We start from the raw sequence: 22,817 nt of genomic DNA on the forward strand, positions 1-22,817 counted from the left end.
ACTCCATCTTTGTGGTGGAAAGAACTTTGCCAAGAAGGCATTGACTAGCTTTTCCCAAGAGTCCAGGCTTTCTTTAGGTTGAGAATCCAACCATATTCTAGCTCTGTCTCTTACAGCAAAAGGGAATAGCATCAGTCTATAGACCTCAGGGTTAACCCCATTAGTCTTGACTGTGTCACAGATTTGCAAGAATTCAGCTAAAAACTGATGAGGATCTTCCATTGGAAGTCCATGGAACTTGCAATTCTGTTGCATTAGAGAAACTAATTGAGGCTTAAGCTCAAAGTTGTTTGCTCCAATGGCAGGGATAGAGATGCTTCTCCCATAGAAGTCGGGAGTAGGTGCAGTAAAGTCACCCAGCACCTTCCTTGCATTGTTGGCATTGTTGTTGTTTTCGGCTGCCATGTGTTCTTCTTCCTTGAAGAGTTCGGTCAGGTCCTCTAAAGAGAGTTGTGCTTTGGCTTCTCTTAGCTTTCGCTTCAAGGTCCTTTCGGGTTCAGGATCAGCTTCAACAAGAATGCCTTTGTCTCTGCTCCTGCTCATATGAAAGAGAAGAGAAAAAGAAAATGTGGAATCCTCTATGTCACAGTATAGAGATTCCTTGAAATGTCAGAGGAAAAGAGAAATAGAAAGAAGAAGGAGAAGAAGAATTCGAACTTTAATTAGATAAGGTTCGAATTGTGCATTTAGAAGGAGTGGTACTCCATAAATAGAAGGATGTGAGAAGGAGGGAAGAGGATTTTCGAAAATTCAATTAAAATATTTTGAAAACATTTTGAAAATTTGATTGATAATTTTCGAAAATTCAAAGTGAAAAAGAAATCAAGTGATTTTTGAAAAAGATTTTGAAATTAGAAATTAAAAAGATTTGATTGAAAACTAATTTGAAAAAGATATGAAAAAATATGATTGAAAGGTTATTGTCTTAAAAAGATGTGATTGAGAAGATATGATTTGAAAACCATTTTAAAAGATATGTTTTGAAAATTATTTTAAAAGATTTGATTTGGAAAAGTAGTGACTTGCCTAACAAGAAAAGATATGATTCAAACATAAAACCTTCCTTAACAGAAAAGGCAAAAAAAAAATGTTCAATCAATTCATTAATTGTTAGTAAGTATCTTTGAAAAAGGAAAGAAATTGATTTTGAAAACATTTGATTGAAAAGATTTGATTTGAAAAAGATTTGATTTTGAAAAACTTGAAAAAAATTGATTTGAAAACAAAATCTTCCCCCTAACACCATCCTGGCGTTAAACGCCCAGAATGGTATACATTCTGGCGTTTAACGCCCAAAATGCTACCTCTTTGGGCGTTAAACGCCCAACCAGGTGCCCTGGCTGGCGTTTAAACGCCAGTCTGCCTTCTTCACTGGGCATTTTTGAATGCTCAGCTTTTTCTGTATAATTCCTCTGCAGTGTGTTCTGAATCTTCAATCCCTTGTATCATTGACTTGAAAAGACACAAATTAAAAATATTTTTGGATTTTTAATAATTAAAATACAACAAGAATCAAATAACAATGCATGCAAGACATCAAACTTAGCAGTTTGTATACTACTGACTCTAATAATATGAGAATGCATATGAGACACACAAAATACTTCAAGTCAATAGAATTCAAAGATCAAAACAAAGAACTATATGCATGAATTCGAAAAATATAACAAAACATGTATTTGACACCAAACTTAAGATGAGACACTAGACTTAAACAGGAAATATCAAATATTTTTAGTTTTTTTTTTTTGAGTTTTGTAAATTTTTTTGTATTTTTCGAAAATTAAGTGGAAAAAGAAGGTATCAAAATTCTTAATGAGAATTCCAGGAATCAGTGCAATGCTAGTCTAAGACTCCGGTCCAGGAATTAGACATGGCTTCACAGCCAGCCAAGCTTCCAAAGAAAGCTTCGGTCCAAAACATTAGACATGACCAAAGGTCAGCCAAGCCTTAGCAGATCACTGCTCCAAGAGCAAAATTGATGAGAATCAACAAGCTCTTGTGGTGATAAGTTGAAACCTCGGTCCAATCAGATTAGACATGGCTTCTCAGCCAGCCAGATTTCAACAAATCATCATGAAACTCTAGAATTCATCTTCAAGAATTTCGAAAAAAAAAATACCTAATCTAAGCAACAAGATGAACCGTCAGTTGTCCAGCCTGAACAATCCCGGGCAATAACACCAAAAATTTGATGTTGTTGCCGGATCTTGGCACTGATGTTACCAAAGGCTTGCTCAAGACTAGAACAATCCCCGGCAACGGCGCCAAAAACTTGGTGGCGCGAAGTTGTGAACTATACTTTTTCACAACTCTCATAATCCCTGGTAATGGCTCCAAAAACGTGGTAGCCCAATACCATGGCATTACACAACTTCGCACAACTAACCAGCAAGTGCACTGGGTCGTCCAAGTAATAAACCTTACGTGAGTAAGGGTCGATCCCACGGAGATTGTTAGTATTGAAGCAAGCTATGGTCATCTTGTAAATCTTAGTCAGGCAAACTCAGATATATATGGTGATGAACGAAAATAACATAAAAGATAAAGATAGTGATACTTATGTAATTCATTGGTAGGAACTTCAGATAAGCGCATGAAGATGCCTTCCCTTCCGTCTCTCTGCTTTCCTACTGTCTTCATCCAACCCTTCTTACTCCTTTCCATGGCAAGCTCGTATAGGGTCTCACTGTTGTCAGCAGCTACCTCCCATCCTCGCAGTGAAAGCTAATGCTCAATACTCTGTCACAGTACGGCCAATCACCGGTTCGGTTCCCTCCCCTACCGGAATAGAATAACTCTTTTGCGTCTGTCACTAACGCCCAGTAGGTTACAGGTTTGAAGCACGTCACAGTCATTCAGTCATTGAATCCTACTCAGAATACCACAGACAAGGTTAGACCTTCCGGATTCTCTTGAATGCTGCCATCAGTTCTTGCCTATACCACGAAGACTCTGATCTCACGGAATGGTTGGCTCGTTTGTCAGGTGAGCACTCGGTTGTCAGGCGATCAACCATGCATCGTGCAATCAGGAATCCAAGAGATATTCACTAAGCCTCAGATGCTTGTAGAACAAGAGTGGTTGTCAGTCACCTTGTTCATGAGTGAGAATGGTGATGGGCGTCAATCATCACCTTCATCATGTTGAAGAACAAGTGATATCTTGGATAAAGAACAAGCGGAATTTGAATGAAAGAACAATAGTAATTGCATTAATACTCGAGGTACAGCAGAGCTCCACACCTTAATCTATGGTGTGTAGAAACTCCACCGTTGAAAATACATAAGCATAAGGTCTAGGCATGGCCGAATGGCCAGCCTCCCAATGATCTAAGAACTGAAATGTCCAAAGATGATCTAGAGATCTAAAAGTGATCAAAAGATTTCTATACAATAGTAAAAGGTCCTACTTATAAGAAACTAGTAGCCTAAGGTGTACAGAAATGAGTAAATGACATAAAAATCCACTTCCGGGCCCACTTGGTGTGTGCTTGGGCTGAGCAATGAAGGAATTTCGTGTAGAGACCTTTTCTGGAGTTAAACGCCAGCTCTCATGCCAGTTTGGGCGTTTAACTCCAAATTTTATGCCAGTTCCGGCGTTTAACGCTGGGATTCCTTGAGGTGACTTTGAACGCCGGTTTGGGCCATCAAATCTTGGGCAAAGTATGGACTATTATATATTGCTGGAAAGCCCAGGATGTCTACTTTCCAACGCCGTTGAGAGCGCGCCAATTGGGCTTCTGTAGCTCCAGAAAATCCGCTTCGAATGCAGGGAGGTCAGAATCCAACAGCATCTGCAGTCCTTTTTGGTCTCAGAATCAGATTTTTGCTCAGGTCCCTCAATTTCAGCCAGAAAATACCTGAAATCACAGAAAAACACACAAACTCATAGTAAAGTCCAGAAAAGTGAATTTTAATTAAAAACTAATAAAAATATACTAAAAACTAACTATATCATATCAAAAACATACTAAAAACAATGCCAAAAAGTATACAAATTATCCGCTCATCAGTGTATCAGGAATCCAAGAGATATTCACCCAATCTAAGGTAGAACGGAGGTGGTTGTCAGTCACACGTTCATAGGTGAGAATGATGATGAGTGTCACGGATCATCACATTCATCAAGTTGAAGAACAAGTGATATCTTGGAACATGAACAAGCGGAATTGAATAGAAGAACAATAGTAATTACATTAATACTCGAGGTACAGCAGAGCTCCACACCTTAATCTATGGTGTGTAGAAACTCCACCGTTGAAAATACATAAGAACAAGGTCTAGGCATGGCCGTGAGGCCAGCCTCCCAAAGAGGGTTCAATCATAAAAACATGATCAAAAGATCCTCGATTGAAAGATGAAAATACAATGGTAAAATGTCCTATATATAGAGAACTAGTAGCCTAGGGTGTACAGAGATGAGTAAATGACATAAAAATCCACTTCCGGGCCCACTTGGTGTGTGCTTGGGCTGAGCAATGAAGCATTTTCGTGTAGAGACTCTTCTTGGAGTTAAACGCCAGCTCTTGTGCCAGTTTGGGCGTTTAACTCCCACTTTGGTGCCAGTTCCGGCGTTTAACGCTGGGAAATCTGAAGGTGACTTTGAACGCCGGTTTGGGCCATCAAATCTTGGGCAAAGTATGGACTATCATATATTGCTGGAAAGCCCAGGATGTCTACTTTCCAACGCCGTTGAGAGCGTGCCAATTGGGCTTCTGTAGCTCCAGAAAATCCACTTCGAGTGCAGGGAGGTCAGAATCCAACAGCATCTGCAGTCCTTTTTAGTCTTTGAATCAGATTTTTGCTCAGGTCCCTTAATTTCAGCCAGAAAATACCTGAAATCACAGAAAAACACACAAACTCATAGTAAAGTCCAGAAAAGTGAATTTTAACTAAAAACTAATAAAAATATACTAAAAACTCAACCAAATATACTAAAAACATACTAAAAACAATGCCAAAAAGCGTACAAATTATCCGCTCATCAGTGACGCAAAAGATGAAGCGGATAATGCTTAATGTGTTTTGTTAGAAACTTTTTGAATTTGTTTTGCATATGTAATAGTTACTGGTGGTGTAGAACTTTTGAATTGACTTGTTTGTTTGAATTTTGAATGTGGTGCTTTTATTTAAGGAAAAGTTGTGTCTGATTGTTCGGAAAGTGTTCCAAGTTTATTGGTTTTGCGGTTGCTGAGATTGTCTGTTATTGGTAGTTCGTAGCTTAGACGAGTATTGGCATTTGTCTGAGCTGTATGGATAGAGTTATATTTGATTGATAATAGCATTCGCATAGTTATTTGATAGAGGGTAAGATAATATACGTCTCGTATATATTCGGAGTCTTTTTGAACTTTTAAATACAAAGGTGCAGGTAGGCTAGCCTTGTTAAAACCTCTCCAAGCAAAACCCCTTGGGATAAAATCTTGGTAGTAGGAAAAAGAGTACAAGCCTGTCCCTGCTTTCTAACTATAAAATTTCTTTAGGGAAGACACATTCCATGTATTAGGCAAGAGTTTACCATCTAGTGATTCTAGCTTGTATGCTCCTTGGCCGAGTACTTCTGATACTCGGTATGGACCGTCCCAGTTAGCTGCGAGCTTTCCATGTGTTAGTGGTTTCTGAGCAGTTTCTGTTTTCCGAAGTATCAAGTCTCCTTTTGAAAATGATCTATGCTTGACCGTTATGTTGTATTGGCGAGCTAATGCGTGTTGTGCCGCTCTTTGACGTAGTGTAGCGAGATCTCGTATTTCTTCTATGGTATCGAGTTCGGCTTTCTGAGCTTCGTTCTGATTGCCGAGTTGTGACTTGAATGAGCTTTGGGATATTTCCAGTGGTACCATAGCCTCCGAGACATATACCAGTTTGAATGGTGTTTCTTTTGTTGATGTTTGTGGGGTGGTGTTGTACCCCCAAAGGACTTCGGGTATTAGCTCGGCCCAGAGCCCTTTGGCGTCATCTAGTTTCTTCTTTAGTGCATGTAGGATGACCTTATTTGCGGCCTCAGCTAGTCCGTTCGTTTGAGGATGCTCAACAGAGGCGAAATGCTGCTTTATTTTGAGATTCTGCAAAAAAGTTTGAAATTTCTGATCGGCGAACTGGCGACCATTGTCAGTTATGATATGTTGAGGTATGCCGAAACGGCAAATAATGTTTTTCCAAACGAATGAAATTATTTGCTGGGATGTTATTTTTGCCAAAGGTTGGGCTTCCACCCATTTGGAGAAATAATCAATGCTGACAATGAGAAATTTTACCTGACCCGGTGCCGTAGGGAACGGACCGAGTATATCTAAACCCCATTGGTTAAATGGCCAACTGATGTCCGAATGATGCAATTGTTCGGCGGGTATGTGTATCAGTGGTGCGTGTCTTTGGCAATTGTTCAGGACCGGATTTTTTGTTGGTTGTCCTGTTTCAATGTAGGCCAGAAGAATCCGACTCTGAGGATCTTGGATGCTAAGCTCCGAGCCCGTGTATGTGTGCCACAGATTCCCTCATGTGCCTTGGCTAATGCTATTTCAGCTTCTGATTTGTTAAGGCATTTGAGTAGAGGGCGAGTATGACCTCGTCGATACAGTGTTCCATTGAATATTGTGAAGGAGGATGCTTGTCGTCTGAACTTTTTGTTGTTCTCAACCCCTTCTGGTATGCCACATGTTTGTAGATAGCGTATAAAGTCGTCCCTCCAATCTTTTTCCTGTGTAACACTTAACACATTTGTCAGAGTAACAGTGAGTGATGTTATGGTAAACTGTTGTAGTGTAGATAACTCAGACTGTGTACTGCCGAGTTTGGATAAGATGTCGGCTCTTTGATTTTGTTTGCGTGGTATATGTTGTATTTCAAATTTGGCAAATTTTGTTGACAATTTCTTTACTAATAGCAGATATTTAGAGAGGAGGGGTTTTTTACCTGAAAAAGGTCATTTACCTGCTGTACCACTAATAGTGAATCACAATATACCTTGATCGCCGAGATTTGGAAATCTAGACAAAGTTCGAGTCCGGCGATCAGTGCTTCGTATTCGGATTGGTTATTGCTGGCTTTGAAAGCTAGGTGTATTGAATGTTCCAGTATGAATCCGTCCTCGGCTTCCAGACGGATTCCTGCTCCACAGCCCTCATTGTTTGAAGATCCGTCTACGTATAAGGTCCATTGTTTTATATGATCTTCTTCAGATGGTATTGTAAGCTCGGCGATGAAATCTGCCAGAAATTGAGACTTGATCGGTCCTCTGGATTGGTATCTGATATCGAACTCAGATAATTCGATTGCCCATTTTATAAGTCGTCCTGCAATTTCTGGTTTGTGTAATACTTGTCTTAGTGGGTGATCGGTTCTGATGTGTATAACGTGGCTCTAGAAGTAAGGTCGGAGACGCCGGGCCGAGAATATTAGTGCTAGTGCAAGCTTCTCTATCCTTGGATAATTGAGCTCGGCGTGCTGGAGAGTCTTACTGACAAAATATATCGGATGCCGAACTTTGTTTCTCTCTGTAACAAGGGCCGAACTTATCGCCCAATCAGTAACTGACAGATATAGAAATAAATCTTCCCCTTGTAGGGGTTTTTGCAAAATCGGCGGTTGTGAGAGAGTTGTTTTTAATTTTGAAAAAGCTTTCTCACAATCGTCGTTCCACTCAAATCTGTTTTTCTTTTTTATTGTTTGGAAAAAAGGAATAGAAGTTGATGCTAGGCAAGGAACAAATCTGGAAAGTGCGGCAAGTCGTCCTGTGAGGCACTGAACTTCTTTGACTGTTTTAGGGATGACCATGTCCAGTACGGCTCCGCATTTGTCTGGATTGGCTTCTATTCCCCTGCATGTTAGTAAAAACCCTAAAAACTTGCCCCCTTGAACGGCGAATGCACATTTCTCGGGGTTGAGGCGCATGTTGTATTGGCGAATTTGGCCGAATATTTCTATAAGGTCGCTGATGTGATTATGTCCGATTTGTGTTTTGGCGACCATATCATCGACGTAGACTTCGATATTTCTGCCGATCTGTCTGGCGAACACTTTATCCATAAGGCGTTGGTAAGTTGCACCTACGTTCTTTAATCCAAATGGCATAACTTTATAATAATAGTTACCGAAGTCAGTGATAAAAGCTGTTTTATTTTGATCGGAGGGATGCATGAGTATTTGATTATACCCTGAATACGCATCCATAAAACTTAAAGTAGCATAACCTGATGCGTTGTCTACTAAAGAGTCTATGGATGGTAGAGGGTAAGAGTCTTTTGGGCATGCTTTGTTTAAATCAGTGAAGTCGACGCACATGCGCCACTTACTGTTTTGTTTTCTTACCATTACCACATTGGCTAACCAGGTAGTAAACCTGATTTCTTTGATAAATTCTGCGTTGATGAGCTTTTGGGTTTCTTCTAGTGACGCTCTTTTTTTCTCGTCTCTGAACTTTCTTTTCTTCTGCTGTACTGGTCGGACCACCGAGTTTATTGCTAGTTTGTGACTGATAATTTGTGGGTCGATGCCGGGCATGTCTGAAGGTGTCCACGCAAAAAGGTCGGCATGGTCTTGCAGATAGGTCGTTATGGCCTGTAACTCAGATGTGGTGAGTGATGTACCTACGTAAGTAAATTTGTTAGGATCATTATTAAAATACACTTTTTGTAGGTCATCGGAAGGTTTTGGGTGTTCGGGAAAATCAGCTCTCGGGTCAAGGTCGGCCAATGCGTGGTCCTTTTGTTTGAGGTCGACATTGTTGACTTGTTGCGTTGAGCGGTTTTGGAATTTCATGCTGATGTTGTAACATTGTCGTGTCTCTTTATGATCTCCGTGGATTGTTACAACCTGATCGTCCTGTATTGGAAACTTAACACACAGATGAACGGTAGAAACAATGGCGCCGAACTTGTTCAAAAAAGGTCGGCCAAGAATAAGGTTATAGGGACTGAAACAATCAACTACTAAATATTGAATATCATTAGTTTTTGAGAGAGGATGCTCACCCAGTGTGGTTTGTAACCACACTGATCCGAGTATTGGGACTCGTTCTCCTGAGAAGCCGACCAAGTCTCCTCCTGTGGACTGTAGCATGTTGTCGCTGAGCTTCATTTTTTGAAATGTGGAGTAGAACAGAACATCAGCACTACTTCCGGGATCCAAGAGTACTTTTTTTACTAACAGATCCCCTAGCTGAAGGGTGACTACCACGGGGTCGCCCAGGTTTTGTATACTGGAGTTGAAGTCGGCGTGTGTGAAAGTGACTTCTGGTTGTTGATTAGTGATTGCTACATCTTGCTGTGGTCCATTTACCGAGCATATTGTTCTGAACGATCTTTTCCTTGCCAAATTCGAGTGTCCTCCACTAGCGTATCCTCCTGAAATGCAATTGATTATACCTCGTGGTCTTTCATATTGGTTTGAAGATGCTTTCTCTTTTCCTCGGTTTTGTTCAGAGAGGTCGGTTGTTGTGGAGTTAGAGCCGCGTTTTTGGATGTGACCACCAATGTATTTGTCGAGGTGTCCTTACCTTGCTAGTTGTTCTAAAAGGTCTTTAGCGACCACGCAGTCATCAGTATTATGGCCGTGTTTCTGGTGGAAAGCGCAGTACTTCGACTTGTCCACGTTCTTTGCATCTGGGTAGGTGCCGGCTTTTCTTGGTGGCTTGATCAGTTTTGAATTCAAGATCTCTTTGATTATGTCTTCTCTCTTAGTGTTAAACTGCGTATAAGAATCAGATCGAGGTGTTAGTTTAAAACTTTTCTTAGTGGTTGAGATTTTGTCATCTTCGCGGAGGTGTGACTTGTCAGACTTCCGAGCTTGTCTGAGCTCCTCGATATCAATTTGTCCATTTGCCTTCTCGCGAAATTCTGCTAGAGTCTTTGGTTTGGCTACTGCGATTGTCTCCTGGAACTTTCCGGGTCGAAGGCCGCTTTTAATTGCGTGTAGATGGACCTCGGGGTTAAGGTCTGGTATGCTGATTGCCACCTTGGTGAAGCGGGTCATGTAGTCCTTTAGGCTTTCGTTCGGTCCTTGCTTGATAGTATTCAAGTAATCGGAATCGTGCAAGTATATTGCGGATCCGGCGAAATGCTCTTCAAATAACTTTGCCAACTAGTGAAATCGTGAAATGGAACCTGCAGGCAAAGCACACAACCAATCAAGTGCAGGACCGTCTAAATAATTCGAAAAATAACGACATAAAACTGTATCTGATGCACCATTGACGATCATTATTGATCGGAATTTCTTTAGAAACTTCTTCGGGTCTCCAAGTCCGTCATACGGCGTGAGGGTCAGTGGCAGAGTGAACCTCTTCGGTAGTTCGAAGTTCATCACTTCTTCTGTGAAGGGACCTACAAGGTCGTCGGCTTCTTCTTTTTCATCTTCGGGCTGTTGCTCCTCGCCTCGAGCAGTCTCCGAGACATGAGAGGGTTGGGACTGATGTTCCTCGTCTTCTGCTCGCTGGCGATCAGCATCGTTGTGCTCAATCCGAGCGTGATTTAGTTCAGCAATTTGGGCAGCCATTATTTGGTTCTCGTCGGCCATTCGTTGGTTAGCTTGTTGTAGCTCAGCTACCATTCGCATGAGTTTGGACAGTGAAGGAGGCGGTACGTCAGCCATGGACGCAGACGGAGGTGATGGGACCAAAAGATAAAATATGATTTTCTCGGCCCCACGGTGGGCGCCAATTGATCTTGCATGGGAAATAGATCGGCTTCAATTCCTCGAAATTAGCCGAGCTATGTGCTGCAAGGTTGAACGTCCGTCTCTGGGAATCCGAGCTTCTTGTGTTCGTTGTTTGTATGAGAGCACGGGCAATACAAAGGGGATGGAATGTACCTGCAAAGGCACTCCGAAGTTTAAGTCAGTGTGTATTCTAGTTTAATTGAAAAAAATTTATCTTTCTAGAGACGTTTTACTTCCCTTTTTATATGATGAGTTCCTCATCTGTTACACTTCTCGGCGCTAACGTTCGAGTAATTGATATCGTAACCGACCTTATTTTGTCGTTGGAACGTCGGTTACGATAGGAATATTAATATCGGCGAGTTATGGCTCATAATTCCGAATAATAACGGAAAACGACGAGCTATATTGTATGTTGGTAATGGCTATGGGGCCAAGTTATAACGTGCAATAATGACGACCATATCAAAATTTAACTCAAATAAAGAGTTTATTGTATACATTGTACACCAATTACATTGACTCTCCATATTTTTTCTTAAAATATTTAGCAAGTATTTTTTCCCTTTCATTTTATGAGATTGAAATGCAAAATTTTATTTCAAAAGAATAACTACTAAACTAATTGAGCTAATTAAATATGATGAACAACATCAACTTTTGCCTACTTAAGAAAAACTCATGGTATGATCATGATAGGAAATTGTTATTTTATTAATTGAAGCATATATCTCATGTACATGTACACACAATAATATTTTTTAGTTAGTTTGCTAATAGAACAGAATCAAGTGATAGTTCACGTTCTCCTACACCATGTTCATGTTCATGTTCGTTAGGGAACTTGTATGTGTGGCATCTGAGTCTGGTGTATAATGATTTGAAGGGTTCTCAGTTCCCTTCTCATGAATTGACAGCTCCATGAAGCTGCAATGAATTGAAGCTATGCCAATGCCATGTGAAATTAAAATCAGTAATCAATAATTAATACTAATCCACATCGAATACCAACATACTTGGCTGGCTTCTGTGCATACAAGCAAGGAGAGAGGGAACAAAGGGGCCCACAAAACTCTATATACTCAATGAACAATTTTATAATGTCTTTTATTTAGTATCTAATTTTTGTTTAATTTATTTTTTATAATAATTTTTAAATATTTAAATATTTTAATTTTTATATTTTTAAATTTAAATTAGTTATTTAATATTTTTTAATAATTAAAGAATAGTTTGTAAACATTATAGTAAACCCTGTACTTAATGATTAATTTTATGGTACATATAATTTTGGTGTCGAAATTATTAAAATTATCTTTTATGATAAATTTTAAATATTAAAAAATTATTTATTTTTATATTTTTTAATTTAAATATTAAATTTTATTTCATTTTAGTAAATTAGACATGTACCATTCTCATTTGATAGTGAGTTCAAATCTCTCTCCACGTTATGTGTACATGATCACAAAACGGGAGTGAGGAATCCATTACGTTACTGTCGCTGAGAGTGACTAAGACACGGTGTTACCAAAATACCAACTACGGTGTCACACGGAAATAGATCTTCTCCAGTTTTTTCAATACTTGACAAAATACAGTACAATCTCTTACCTTTGATTTTAATAGTGGGACCAGAAATAGATAAAAAAGAGAATATGGTGAATAGTTAGATTAAACACTGTACACCATCCAATTTTTTATTCACTGGAGAGGATCCACTCCCGTTGTCACACTAGTAAAAGTAGATTTTGGTCAAAAGATTTTCACATTTGAATGTTCTTATTAACATATGGTGTAAGGAATATGCGACGCGTGTCCAATATATTTTAGTGTTAATAGTTTCTTCGTATCAAGTTCATTGAACAATTCATTTTCATTGATATTTTTCAGTTGTAGACAAGTAAATGTAAATGACGTAGAGGATTAGCTGGGTTCTTTTTTTTAGTTGAGGTTAAGTCAACTATACAATTAATATTACGCATAATAGTTTTGTTGGACTCTATCTTTAAATTTTATGTACTTGCGGATAAGGGTTTTACTACAAATTGGAGCACCCAAACGATCATTTTATTTCGTCACCAAACTTCATTACATTGAAACCGAACAAATAACGCAAATATTCTCACCCCGAGATAAATAGGAAAATATGTAAAAAAAAAAAAGGTTTTTAATTCTAAAAATTATTTTTGCTCATATTTAACCGAGAAAAAAGATGCCCTTATATTTTTGTTGCAGTTGCTAAGTATCAAAAGCTATGATACATATAGACTAATACAAAATTCAATATTGGATATACAGAAACATAAATTTAAAATTTTTCATAAGACATGCAGACATAACATATATATAAAATATAAAATATTTAAATAATTTTTTATTTTAATAATTAATAATATTTATTATTTTTAAATTTATTTTAAAAATACAAATTAAAATAAGACTGACATATAATAGTATTTAAATGTATCTAAATATGTTTATAAAAAAATTTATTTTTTATTAAAATACAATTTGTCACAAAAAATATTCATTTTGAACAAATATTAATAAGTATTATGTCCAAAATGTGTTCACAAGACATGGCAAATCAAGAAATTGTCCGTAATAATAGTTCAAAAGCGACACCATCAAAGAGTTAACAATGTACGTGTGGCTGTGTGCCTTATCTCATTCATCGACACATAATTGTATGCAATAATCTAAAATGCAAAGATGTCCTTATTAGTTTAGAAAAAATCGAAAAATAAGAAAAAAAAGTCGAAATAAAAATAAAATCTAAAAATAACAAGAGCAGGCAGCTGGCAGAACCAAAAACAAAGATTACATATAAAACTTTGAAATGTAAATGGATGAACAAGTAGCAAGCATTCTCATTGATCGTGCCTCACTATCTACAACCATTAACACTTAAATGTCACAGTTGAAAATAGTACAAATATTAAAGCATACAAATGAGATTTCAAGAGCATATGAAATCTCAAACTTGACCCATATTACACCACAGATGTTACACATTTTTTGCAAGGCTTTCTTTGAGATAGAAAAAAAAAAAGCATGATTATCTACACCTATTGAAAATTAAAAATAAAAAAGGAGGGAAAGAAGGTACAATCAAGAAAGTAACGAACCATATTGTTTCACTTTCATCTACCATCAGCTGAAGTAAAAGAATCTGCAAATCCAGTAGGCCTTGCTGGGATACTACTCTTGCTGTCTTCCAAGTCCATATAACTCAAGTCCTTTCCTTCTGCTTCCTGCCAGTCCTTCACCATCTGGTTAAGAGGAAGGCTATAATCAATGCCGGAATATTCCTCTGTGTCATCATCAAATGGTTTCCATTTTTCAACGAGTGGCGCCAGAACATTCACAGCATGACCCATATCAGGCCGTTGGCTTGGTTCTCTGGCAGTGCAGTGTCCAGCTAACTCGGCAATGACGCAGATGGTCTCGAACGTTTCTTCTTTTATGTCAAGGGATTGATCAATGGCAGCCCTTAGTTTCTTCTTGTCTGATTTTATATGCCAGAACCATGCTGCCAAGTATTGGCTTTCCTCAGATCTACCCTCATCAAGTGCCATCAATCCCGTCAACAGCTCCATTAGCACAACCCCAAAGCTGAAAACATCTGCTTTGGTAGTGATTTTTCCCGTCACTGAAATATATTGAAAGATAAAAGCAAGGATTAGTATAATATTGACTGATTTTCTTCAATCATTTTGGATGAGATACCACATCCCACTATTATTCCATGCATATAACGAGGTATAATCAACATACTCGAAAAAAGTTACATTGAAGAAAGTAAATACCCATAGAATAAGTTAATTTACCAACAGAACTAAACCTTAACTCCAAAACAATAAAGCAATCCCAAAACTACAAGCTTAAAGGTTACCAATCTAGAGATATTAAGTATTCCATATTAAAGAAGTTGGTGATTAAATATTTAAATAAAGAGTATATGTAATTTCTTCAAGAACTAGTGAAAAAAAAATCACCTGCATATTCTGGCGCCAAGTATCCGAAAGTCCCTGCAAGCCGGGTCACTACAGACTTTTCACCTTCAGGAGCAAGTTTTACCAATCCAAAATCTGATATTTTTGCTCTGAAATCATCAGCAAGCAAAATATTCGACGACTTAAGATCTCTGTGAATGAAGCTTTGGTGGGCCATAGAATGAAGGTACTCCAGTCCTCTAGCAACATCCAGGGCAATATTGAGCCTCCTCTTCCAAGAGAGCGGCTCCATTCCAAAACTCTTCCAATGGAAAAGATGCTTACTTAGTGCACCTTGAGGCATATACTCATAAACTAGAATTCTCTCATTCCCTTCAATGGAATAACCCAAAAGAGACACTAAATGCCGGTGTCTAACTTTTGATAGAACTGCAATTTCAGCCTGGAATTCATCTAACGCTTTGCTACTAATCACACCAGCTTCCATTCGCTTCACTGCAATTTTTGTGCCATCATCCAATTCTCCCTTATAAACAACACCAAACCCACCACGACCAAGCTCGTTCTCAGAGGCAAAATTCTTGGTCACATTTCGTAGAACCTGAACAGAGATCACAAGATTGCCAGCTTCAATGACATGAGAATCCCCAATGCCACTGCTGTTTCGACTCCCAGACCCACTCCCTGTTAGAGTTGAGATACTTCCATTGGTATTATTAGCAACAGCAATCTTTACAATACGATCCGAATCAGATGGATCTCTTGGGTGAATCACCAGTGAACTAGGAGCCAATAAAGCATCCTTCCTTCTTCTCCTGAAACAATACACATAAATTGGAATGAGCAGAAAAGCTGCAGCCGCCACACCCGCAATGGGAGCAACAATAGTAACCAACGCTTTGCCTTTGGATTTCTTTGCTTCATTAGAACTACTTGGATTGTTATTCGAGTGTGCGGGTGTAGACCCCGTTGATGGCTCATCATTCCCAGATCCAGTCGACGGATTATTGTTCCCAGATGAAGGAGCTTGGGAGTGTGGATCCAACAGAGGATTCCCAACAGTCACAAGTTTCACTCCGGGGCGAAACTTGGGCATTGGACCGGATATGTTATTGTCACTCAGATCCAACAACGAAAGAGACGACAAGTTAGTCCAATTACTAGGTACCACACCACCAATATGGTTACCACCCAACCTAATTTCAGCAAGAGAACCCAAGTTTGCAACAGAAGGACTCAACGTCCCATTAAGCTTAAAATTTGGCAAATTAATCATAGAAACCTTGCCATTAGTATCACACTTGATTCCCAACCATGGACCTGAACAAGGGTCATTACGAGTCCAAGAATCCACCAGATTAGAAGGGTAATTCAACCCACCAAGAAATTGCAAGAGTGCCATGACCTCAAAGGAGCATGGAATCCCAGGCTTGTCTTGACAAAAATCATTGTTATCAAAAGTAGCATTAACAGCTTTGAAATCAGGGATAGGACCCATCAAATGGTTATTGTTCAAATCAAGAGTGTCCAATTTCATGTTACCTAATCCATCAGGTACAAGCCCAACTAGCTGGTTTCCGTTGAGATTAAGATCCTTCAACGAATCCAAGTCTCCAATGTTCTCCGGAATCGACCCACTGAACTTGTTTCCATGAAGCCACAAACTTGTCAGTGAAACCATAGTGGAAACCACATCAATTGTCCCAGTAAGCCCCTCACCCTGCTGGTTGTTCAGCCACAGAACCTGCAATACGGTGCCGTTTAGTGTCGCCGGCAGTTCTCCGGTCAAGTTGTTGTCGGAAAGTTTCAGGAACGAGAGAGAGTTCATCTTCCCCAGAAAATCCGGCAAGGAACCCACCAAATTGCAACTCATACAAGAGAGATTGGTCAACTGAGTCGAACCCTGAAGACTCGGCGGGAGACTCCAGCCACCATTAGTGGCATTGAGGTTGTTGTGATCCAACGCAAGAACCTCCAAGCTATCGAGACCGTCGAAGCAATCTGATGGTAGAGAATCGAAGTTGTTGTAGTCCAAGAACAAGTACTTGAGGTCCTTCAAACCCTTGAAAGAGGGTAAAGGACCGTTGAGACGGTTATTCTGGAGGCCAACGTTGGTGAGTGCGGTGAGTTGGTTGAAGGTGGTAGGCAAGGGACCAGAGAGGTTGAGATTCTTGGCTTGAATCTGAGCAACTCTGTTTCCGTCGCAGAAGACGTAGTCCCAGCGAGGAGTGCCGCATGGGTCGCCGCCATCTTCGGGCCATGGAAGGAGCTTAGGGTCGTCAAGTCCTTTTCGGAACTGGTGGAGGATGCTAACGTCGTTGGGGTCGGTTTCGGCAAGGATATGGCGGACAGCGAGGAGGAAGAGGGAGAGGAAGAGAGAGAAGGCGGTGGACATGGCAGCGATGAGTGAGGTTCATGAGGTTGAGAGAGAGTGCAGAGGAGGTGTTTGATGAAATGACACTGAGAAAGTAGTCATGTTATTATGGAAAGTTAGAAAGAAGAAGAGAAAGGTGGTTAGTGATGAGTGAAACTGATGAGGGACGGGTGTAAAGACAAAAGAGGGAATTATTGAATAAAGTGTGTGAGAGAGAGAGAGGGTTTTTCCTTCTTTCTTTTTGTGGCTTTTGAGAGTGGGGGAAACAATTCTCAGATTCCAAATTCGTACTTCCCGTTCCTGCTGTTCTCTCTGTCTCTCTCTCTCCCCTCCTCCTCCTCCTTCTTCTTCTGCTACGGTGAATTGCTTTCTCATCTCTCACAATATTGCCACGCCACGTCGCCACCTTATATCATTATTTTTATGGTTTTTTTTTTTGTTTTGTATCACAAACAATAATAATAAAATAATATGTGTCATTATTCAGCCTGCCAGCTGCAAGGCCCGGGACGCCGGGAGGGATTTAATTTTCATTTCAAATTTTTTTATTTTAGCTTCTAATTATAATAATAAGAGAAATTTTATAGATTTTTAAAATTTAACGTTGACACAACACAAGCCTGTCATGCTCAAACCGATGACTATGAATTTTGATTACCTTTCTTTTTTGCTCTTGGTCATTACTTTCTCTGAAATATAAATTCAGCACCTTAATATGATGATGATTGTCATACTTGTACTCTTATAGTAGTCGCGATACAGAAAAAAAAAAGAATCAGATGCTGGGAAAAATTTTTTTTTTTAAGATTAGAAGTTTGTTGGATGGAAAAGATTGGATCGACTTGAATTGAATTCCAAGTCAGCGACACTACAACGTCCTAAGACCACGGGTGTTCCCTCACGGACGCCCTTAAATTCATGAGTCATGCATCTTACGTTCTCTTGCGATTTTTGTTTAATTTGTTGGATAAATATGTTGACACGCCAGCCATAGCATTTCAGTAGTAACTTAATACACAGATTAAAAAAATTAAGGATACGGGTAAAATACTATATTTTGTCTCTAATTTTTTTTATTAAAATAATTTTAATATGTAATTTTATTTTTTATATTTTAAATTTTATTAAAAGTATCCGCAAATAATTTATTACATTACTCAAGTCAACGATTTAGGCATAATTAACATCTAAAAATAATTTTAACATAAATTAAAATTATTATACATAAACATTAATTAAAAAATGAATAGATACTTAAAATAATATATAAAATTTGAGATTGTCTTTAAATTGGTTTTTTAAATTTTAATCAACTCAATTTAGCCACAAAATTTTTAATGCAATTCACATTTATCTTTGTGGTGATTTCTATTAATAAAAATTTCCACTCAACAAAAATAGGTTAATTTGGAGAACTTGAGACTTGTTTTAGGTTTTATAAGCAATTGAAAGAGCTACATTGAGCAAGAAACAAATTTCGTCAAGTTATTTAATTATGAGATCCGCTATACCTCTAAATTTTTGGGATAATAAGTCTAATTAAATTAGTTTAAACTCAACAAAAATCACGTCTATTATACATAATGTGTAGATATGCACTTCATTAATAAAAATGAAATATCCATTTCACAGATATTTTGTGTGTCGCATTTAAAAAATATAAAAAATAATTCTTATCTTTGTGCATCTCCTCCTCTTTTTTTTATTGGTATTATTGTTACGTTGCGGCATTTTATTTTTGTTTCTTATTTTTTTTCTTTTTTCATGTTATTGTTGTCATTTTTTTTTCTTCTCTTTTTTTTAATTTTATTTCTCTCAAAAGAGTAAACAAAAAATTATAAGAAAATAAAATAAGAAGGAAAAAATAAAAAAAAATAAAAAAGAAGAAGAAAACGAAGTAGAAAATGAGGAAGAGGAAGAAGAAGAATTTTGAATTATGCAGAATTTATCAGAACAAATAACACCGAAATTTCTTAACAATAACACATATATTTCTTAGTTTTTACACTGAAATTTTGCTACAAAAAGTACAAAAATATTTTTTTTAATTCTGCATTTTTTCTTTTTTTATTATTTTTCTTTCTTTCTTTTTTCTGTTATTCCTATTTTTTCTTTTAAGACCATCATTTCTCGTATTAGATTTGAATGAGCATGTGTATTATTACAATTTGGGTTATGCTAGGTGTTACGTTTGGTAACCGAAGATTGATGGACTGGACTGATTTTGCCCAATCATCTGAAGGAGTGGGTCTCCGACTTGGTTTATGTTAAGGGGTCGACGTCCGACTTGTGTGTATGAACGAATGGGGGTGGTACCTGCAAAGACACTCCGATGCCTAAGTTAGCTCAGGGTTTTACAGGTTTTTGAGTATTGGAACTTAAAGATACCTAAGGGGTGTCAGTGTATTTATAGTGGCGAACCAATAACCATTGTTGGAGTAGTTCCACCTTTTAAGGTGGATAACCGTCCGTTTATCTTAGGAAAATTGAGATATGGCTCCTGGAAGTGGGCTAGAGATTTTAGGGGCAGTTACTTATTTGAATAGGTATTATCTGCCAGTTAACCATCGATCCTGACTTCCTCGGAGTGAAGTCTGTGTCGAATCCGACCTCTTTAGAGGAGGTTCGTTACGCGGGGAGGCCAATTTTTGGATTGGGCCTTTTCATTCTATTTAGACCTGGGCCTTAGTGTTGGGTTAGGGTATGAACAGTGCCCCTACTCGACTCCAATCTCTTTTACTTAAGAGTTTGGACTGGAGTATTTCAGCTCAGTTGCACAACCGACGTGATTTTTTGAAACCGACGTGATTCAAGATTCTCAACAGTCGCGTCTAATCAAACGTCGCGTCCGTTAGAAATTTCGTATTTACACGTGAGGAGCAGTTACATTGGTAACGGCTCGTTCCTTTAATGATTGCGCTGATTTACTTTTATGTCTCTGATGTGTTTATAAATACTTTTCCCTCTTCTTTCCTTGTTTCCTTTCTGAAAAAGAAAACTTCTTGTTCGCACTGAAAGAGAGACCTTTTAGCCTTCCTTTTTCGAGTGCTTTGGTTGTTGCTGCGCTTGGTCTTCTTCCGCTTCTTGTAAATGACGGTTAGTTCTTTCCCTTCTCCTCTTTCCCTTTTACATTGATACTGTGTGTTAGAGGAGGTTTTATATGCTTTGTTTCGCATATTGGAAGAGGTCCTGTGAGTCTGTCTGTAGGTCTAGTGATTTTGCTTTATTGAGTAGACTGCTCCGGCCTTTTAGGAACCCTGTTATTGATCCTTCCCATTTCATCTTTGTAGGTTTCATTGTCTTTTTACCTATTGTAAAAGATGTCTTCCATTGAGTCCCTTTCGTTATGGGTGGACGACATTGTTCTTGGGGACAGCCCATTAGTAGATACAAACTATATCACTGACCTTCGTACCCGCCATAGGATCTGTGGTGACGAGCCAAAGTATGAGTTGATTGCCCCGGGTCCAGAAGACCGAGTTTGTTTTGGGAGGGCTTCTGATGCTGATCCGCATTTCTTTTTTATGTACAAGAGTCTTTTTACCCGCCTGGGGGTTTCTCTGCCTTTTTCTTACTTTGAAATAGCTGTTTTGTCTTACTGTCGCGTTGCTCCTATCCAGCTTCACCCCAATTATTGGGGTTTCCTGAGAATTTACCAACTTGTTAGCTGGGCACTGGATTTTCTTTGAAAATTTTCTTTTATCTTTTTCATATGACCAAGCTCTTCAGTGGGCAAAACAATAAGCAACAGTGGATGTCTTTCTGAGCTATTCAAGGTCGAAAAACTTTTTCTATGTTTGAGGAGTCCTTCCATGATTTCAAAAATTTCTTTTTCAAAGTCCTGGCGGTAGAGGGTCATCACCCCTTCTTTCTTGATGAAGACTCAAACCCCCTCTTTCCTCTGTACTGGCTAAAGGCCTCTCCTGTGGAGAAGTACGGCCCTGATGATTTGGATGAGGTTAAGGAGCCCATAGTAGGGTTCTTCCGAGATGTTTGGGGGAGAGCCCCTTATCTGCACACAAAGTTTCTTCAGGGGTCTTCGAGTTTTGTTCGGACCCAAATAGGTAGATTTGTTGTTGTCTTTCGATAATTCCCGACTTGATTTTGTTGCTTCTGACTTTGAAATCTCCCGAGTTATTATTTCCAAATTTTAGTTTAACTTTCTACTTTCTTTTTCAGAAATGGTGAAGAAAAGTTCTAACTCTTCCTACCAGAAGGTCCAGGACACCAAGAAAAGGTCTCGGCCCTGAGTCGATGCTGCCAGGGCTGTTGGCACTCTTCCTCCTCCTCCTCCACCTCCTCCTCCTCGCGATTTGGGGACCTCCTCTCGTCCCCATTATGGTATCCTCTTCTTCTGCTTCTTCTTTTCCTCCTCCTCCGCCCCGACCTTCCCCTGAACCCGAGAAGAGGAAGAAGCGCAAGACTTCAGAGTTTGGCTTTTCTCTTTCTGGGGAGACTAATTTTGATGGTCTCCAATTCGTTCGGAATCACATATATCCCCACACTAGAATAAATATGGATGATGTTTCCGTTCAAAACCATCTTAACATCCTAGTTCAGGGGAGTGTTCGTGCGGCTGGAGTATGTACAAAACTTTTTGATATTTTGGAGAAGACTCCCTTCAGCTCTTTGGGTTCTATCCAAAAATTCGAGGAGCTAGAGGGGAGGATATACCTTTATCAAGAGGAAGAGAAAAGGCTGAAGGGGGAGGTCGCTGAGTTGAAGGAGGAGAGGACTCGGCTTTAAGAGAGGGAGAAGAAGTTGATGGGCCAGTGTGCCATAACAGAGGGCCTTAAGGAAAAGGCGGAGCAGAATTACGTCAGGCTCTTTGAGGGAGAACCTTGATTTGAAGAAGGAGCTGGCAAGATGTCGGGATGCTTTCCAGGACCTGGAGGATTCAGTGGCTGAGGGTTCGGAGGAGGCCTGGAGGATCTTTAAGGAGCAAGTCGGAGTTATTGCTCCTGACTTGGACCTTTCTCCTCTTGACCCTGACAAAATTGTGGTAGATGGGGCCATTGTCTCTCCTCCCTGACCTGAGATGAACTCCAACCTGAAGACTCGAGGGCAGAGGATAGTAGAGTCTCCTCCTTGTGAGGAGCGACAAGATGGAGACCTCCCAAGTTCTTCCAACGTTCCCTCTCAAGGTCCTGAACAATCTGCTCTATCCTCTCCTGTTGCTGCTCCAACTTCTCTCCTTGCTGACCTTCCTTCTGGTGGTGGCGATCTTCCTTCTAATTGAGATTTGGCTATTTGAAGGCCCGGCCTGTGGGCCCCTTATTTTTAAACAATTCTATATTTTGTTTGTTGGTGGTGGTTCGTTTTTGACATTTTTTGGCCTTTTATGGCCGTAAACCAAAATGCTTTGTTCCCCTTTTTTTGGATAAGGGGTTTTAAGTTTAATTGGCGTGTGCATGCTTTCTGATTTTTCCTTCGTCAGGCTTTTTATGAAAAAAAGAACCCTTTTTGATCTTTTTGTTTTTGGAAAAACCTCTTATCTGGGCAGGTTGTGTGTTGCCTAAATTATTTTTGGATTTTCAAAGGTTTGACACAGCTTCTGCCTTTTGCTTTTAATGGTTTTCTTTTTATCTCTTTTTGATATTCCTTACTCACTCAAATCTTCTTTATTTGAATTTTTTTGTGACTTAGGTTATTTTCGTGATGCATTTCCATTCTTCTCGGTTTTAACGACTTGCAAATTGATTACTACCCGAGTTTATCATGATCTACTTTTATAACCTCTTTACGCCGACTTTTACCTCGTTGTTTTATCCTGACGACCTTTTAGGTCGGTTCATGGGATTTTCAGGTTTTGTCGAGCTTAAGTTCGGT

The 22,817-nt window shown here is 39.1% G+C and overlaps 1 protein-coding gene across 1 annotated transcript; it reads right to left on the bottom strand.

Moving 5' to 3' along the window:
- Positions 1-13,462: 13,462 nt before the first annotated feature.
- LOC130955248 (receptor protein kinase TMK1-like) lies at positions 13,463-17,360 on the bottom strand. Its single transcript, XM_057882071.1, has 2 exons — positions 14,657-17,360; positions 13,463-14,310 (listed from the first exon to the last, which is right to left on the bottom strand). Exons 1-2 carry the CDS (start codon positions 17,007-17,009, stop codon positions 13,802-13,804), a joined length of 2,862 nt encoding a protein of 953 aa, XP_057738054.1. The 5' UTR covers positions 17,010-17,360; the 3' UTR covers positions 13,463-13,801.
- Between the last annotated feature and the right edge of the window lie 5,457 nt (positions 17,361-22,817).

This window comes from Arachis stenosperma, chromosome 10, assembly GCF_014773155.1.
Source record: "Arachis stenosperma cultivar V10309 chromosome 10, arast.V10309.gnm1.PFL2, whole genome shotgun sequence".
NCBI lineage: Eukaryota > Viridiplantae > Streptophyta > Magnoliopsida > Fabales > Fabaceae > Arachis > Arachis stenosperma.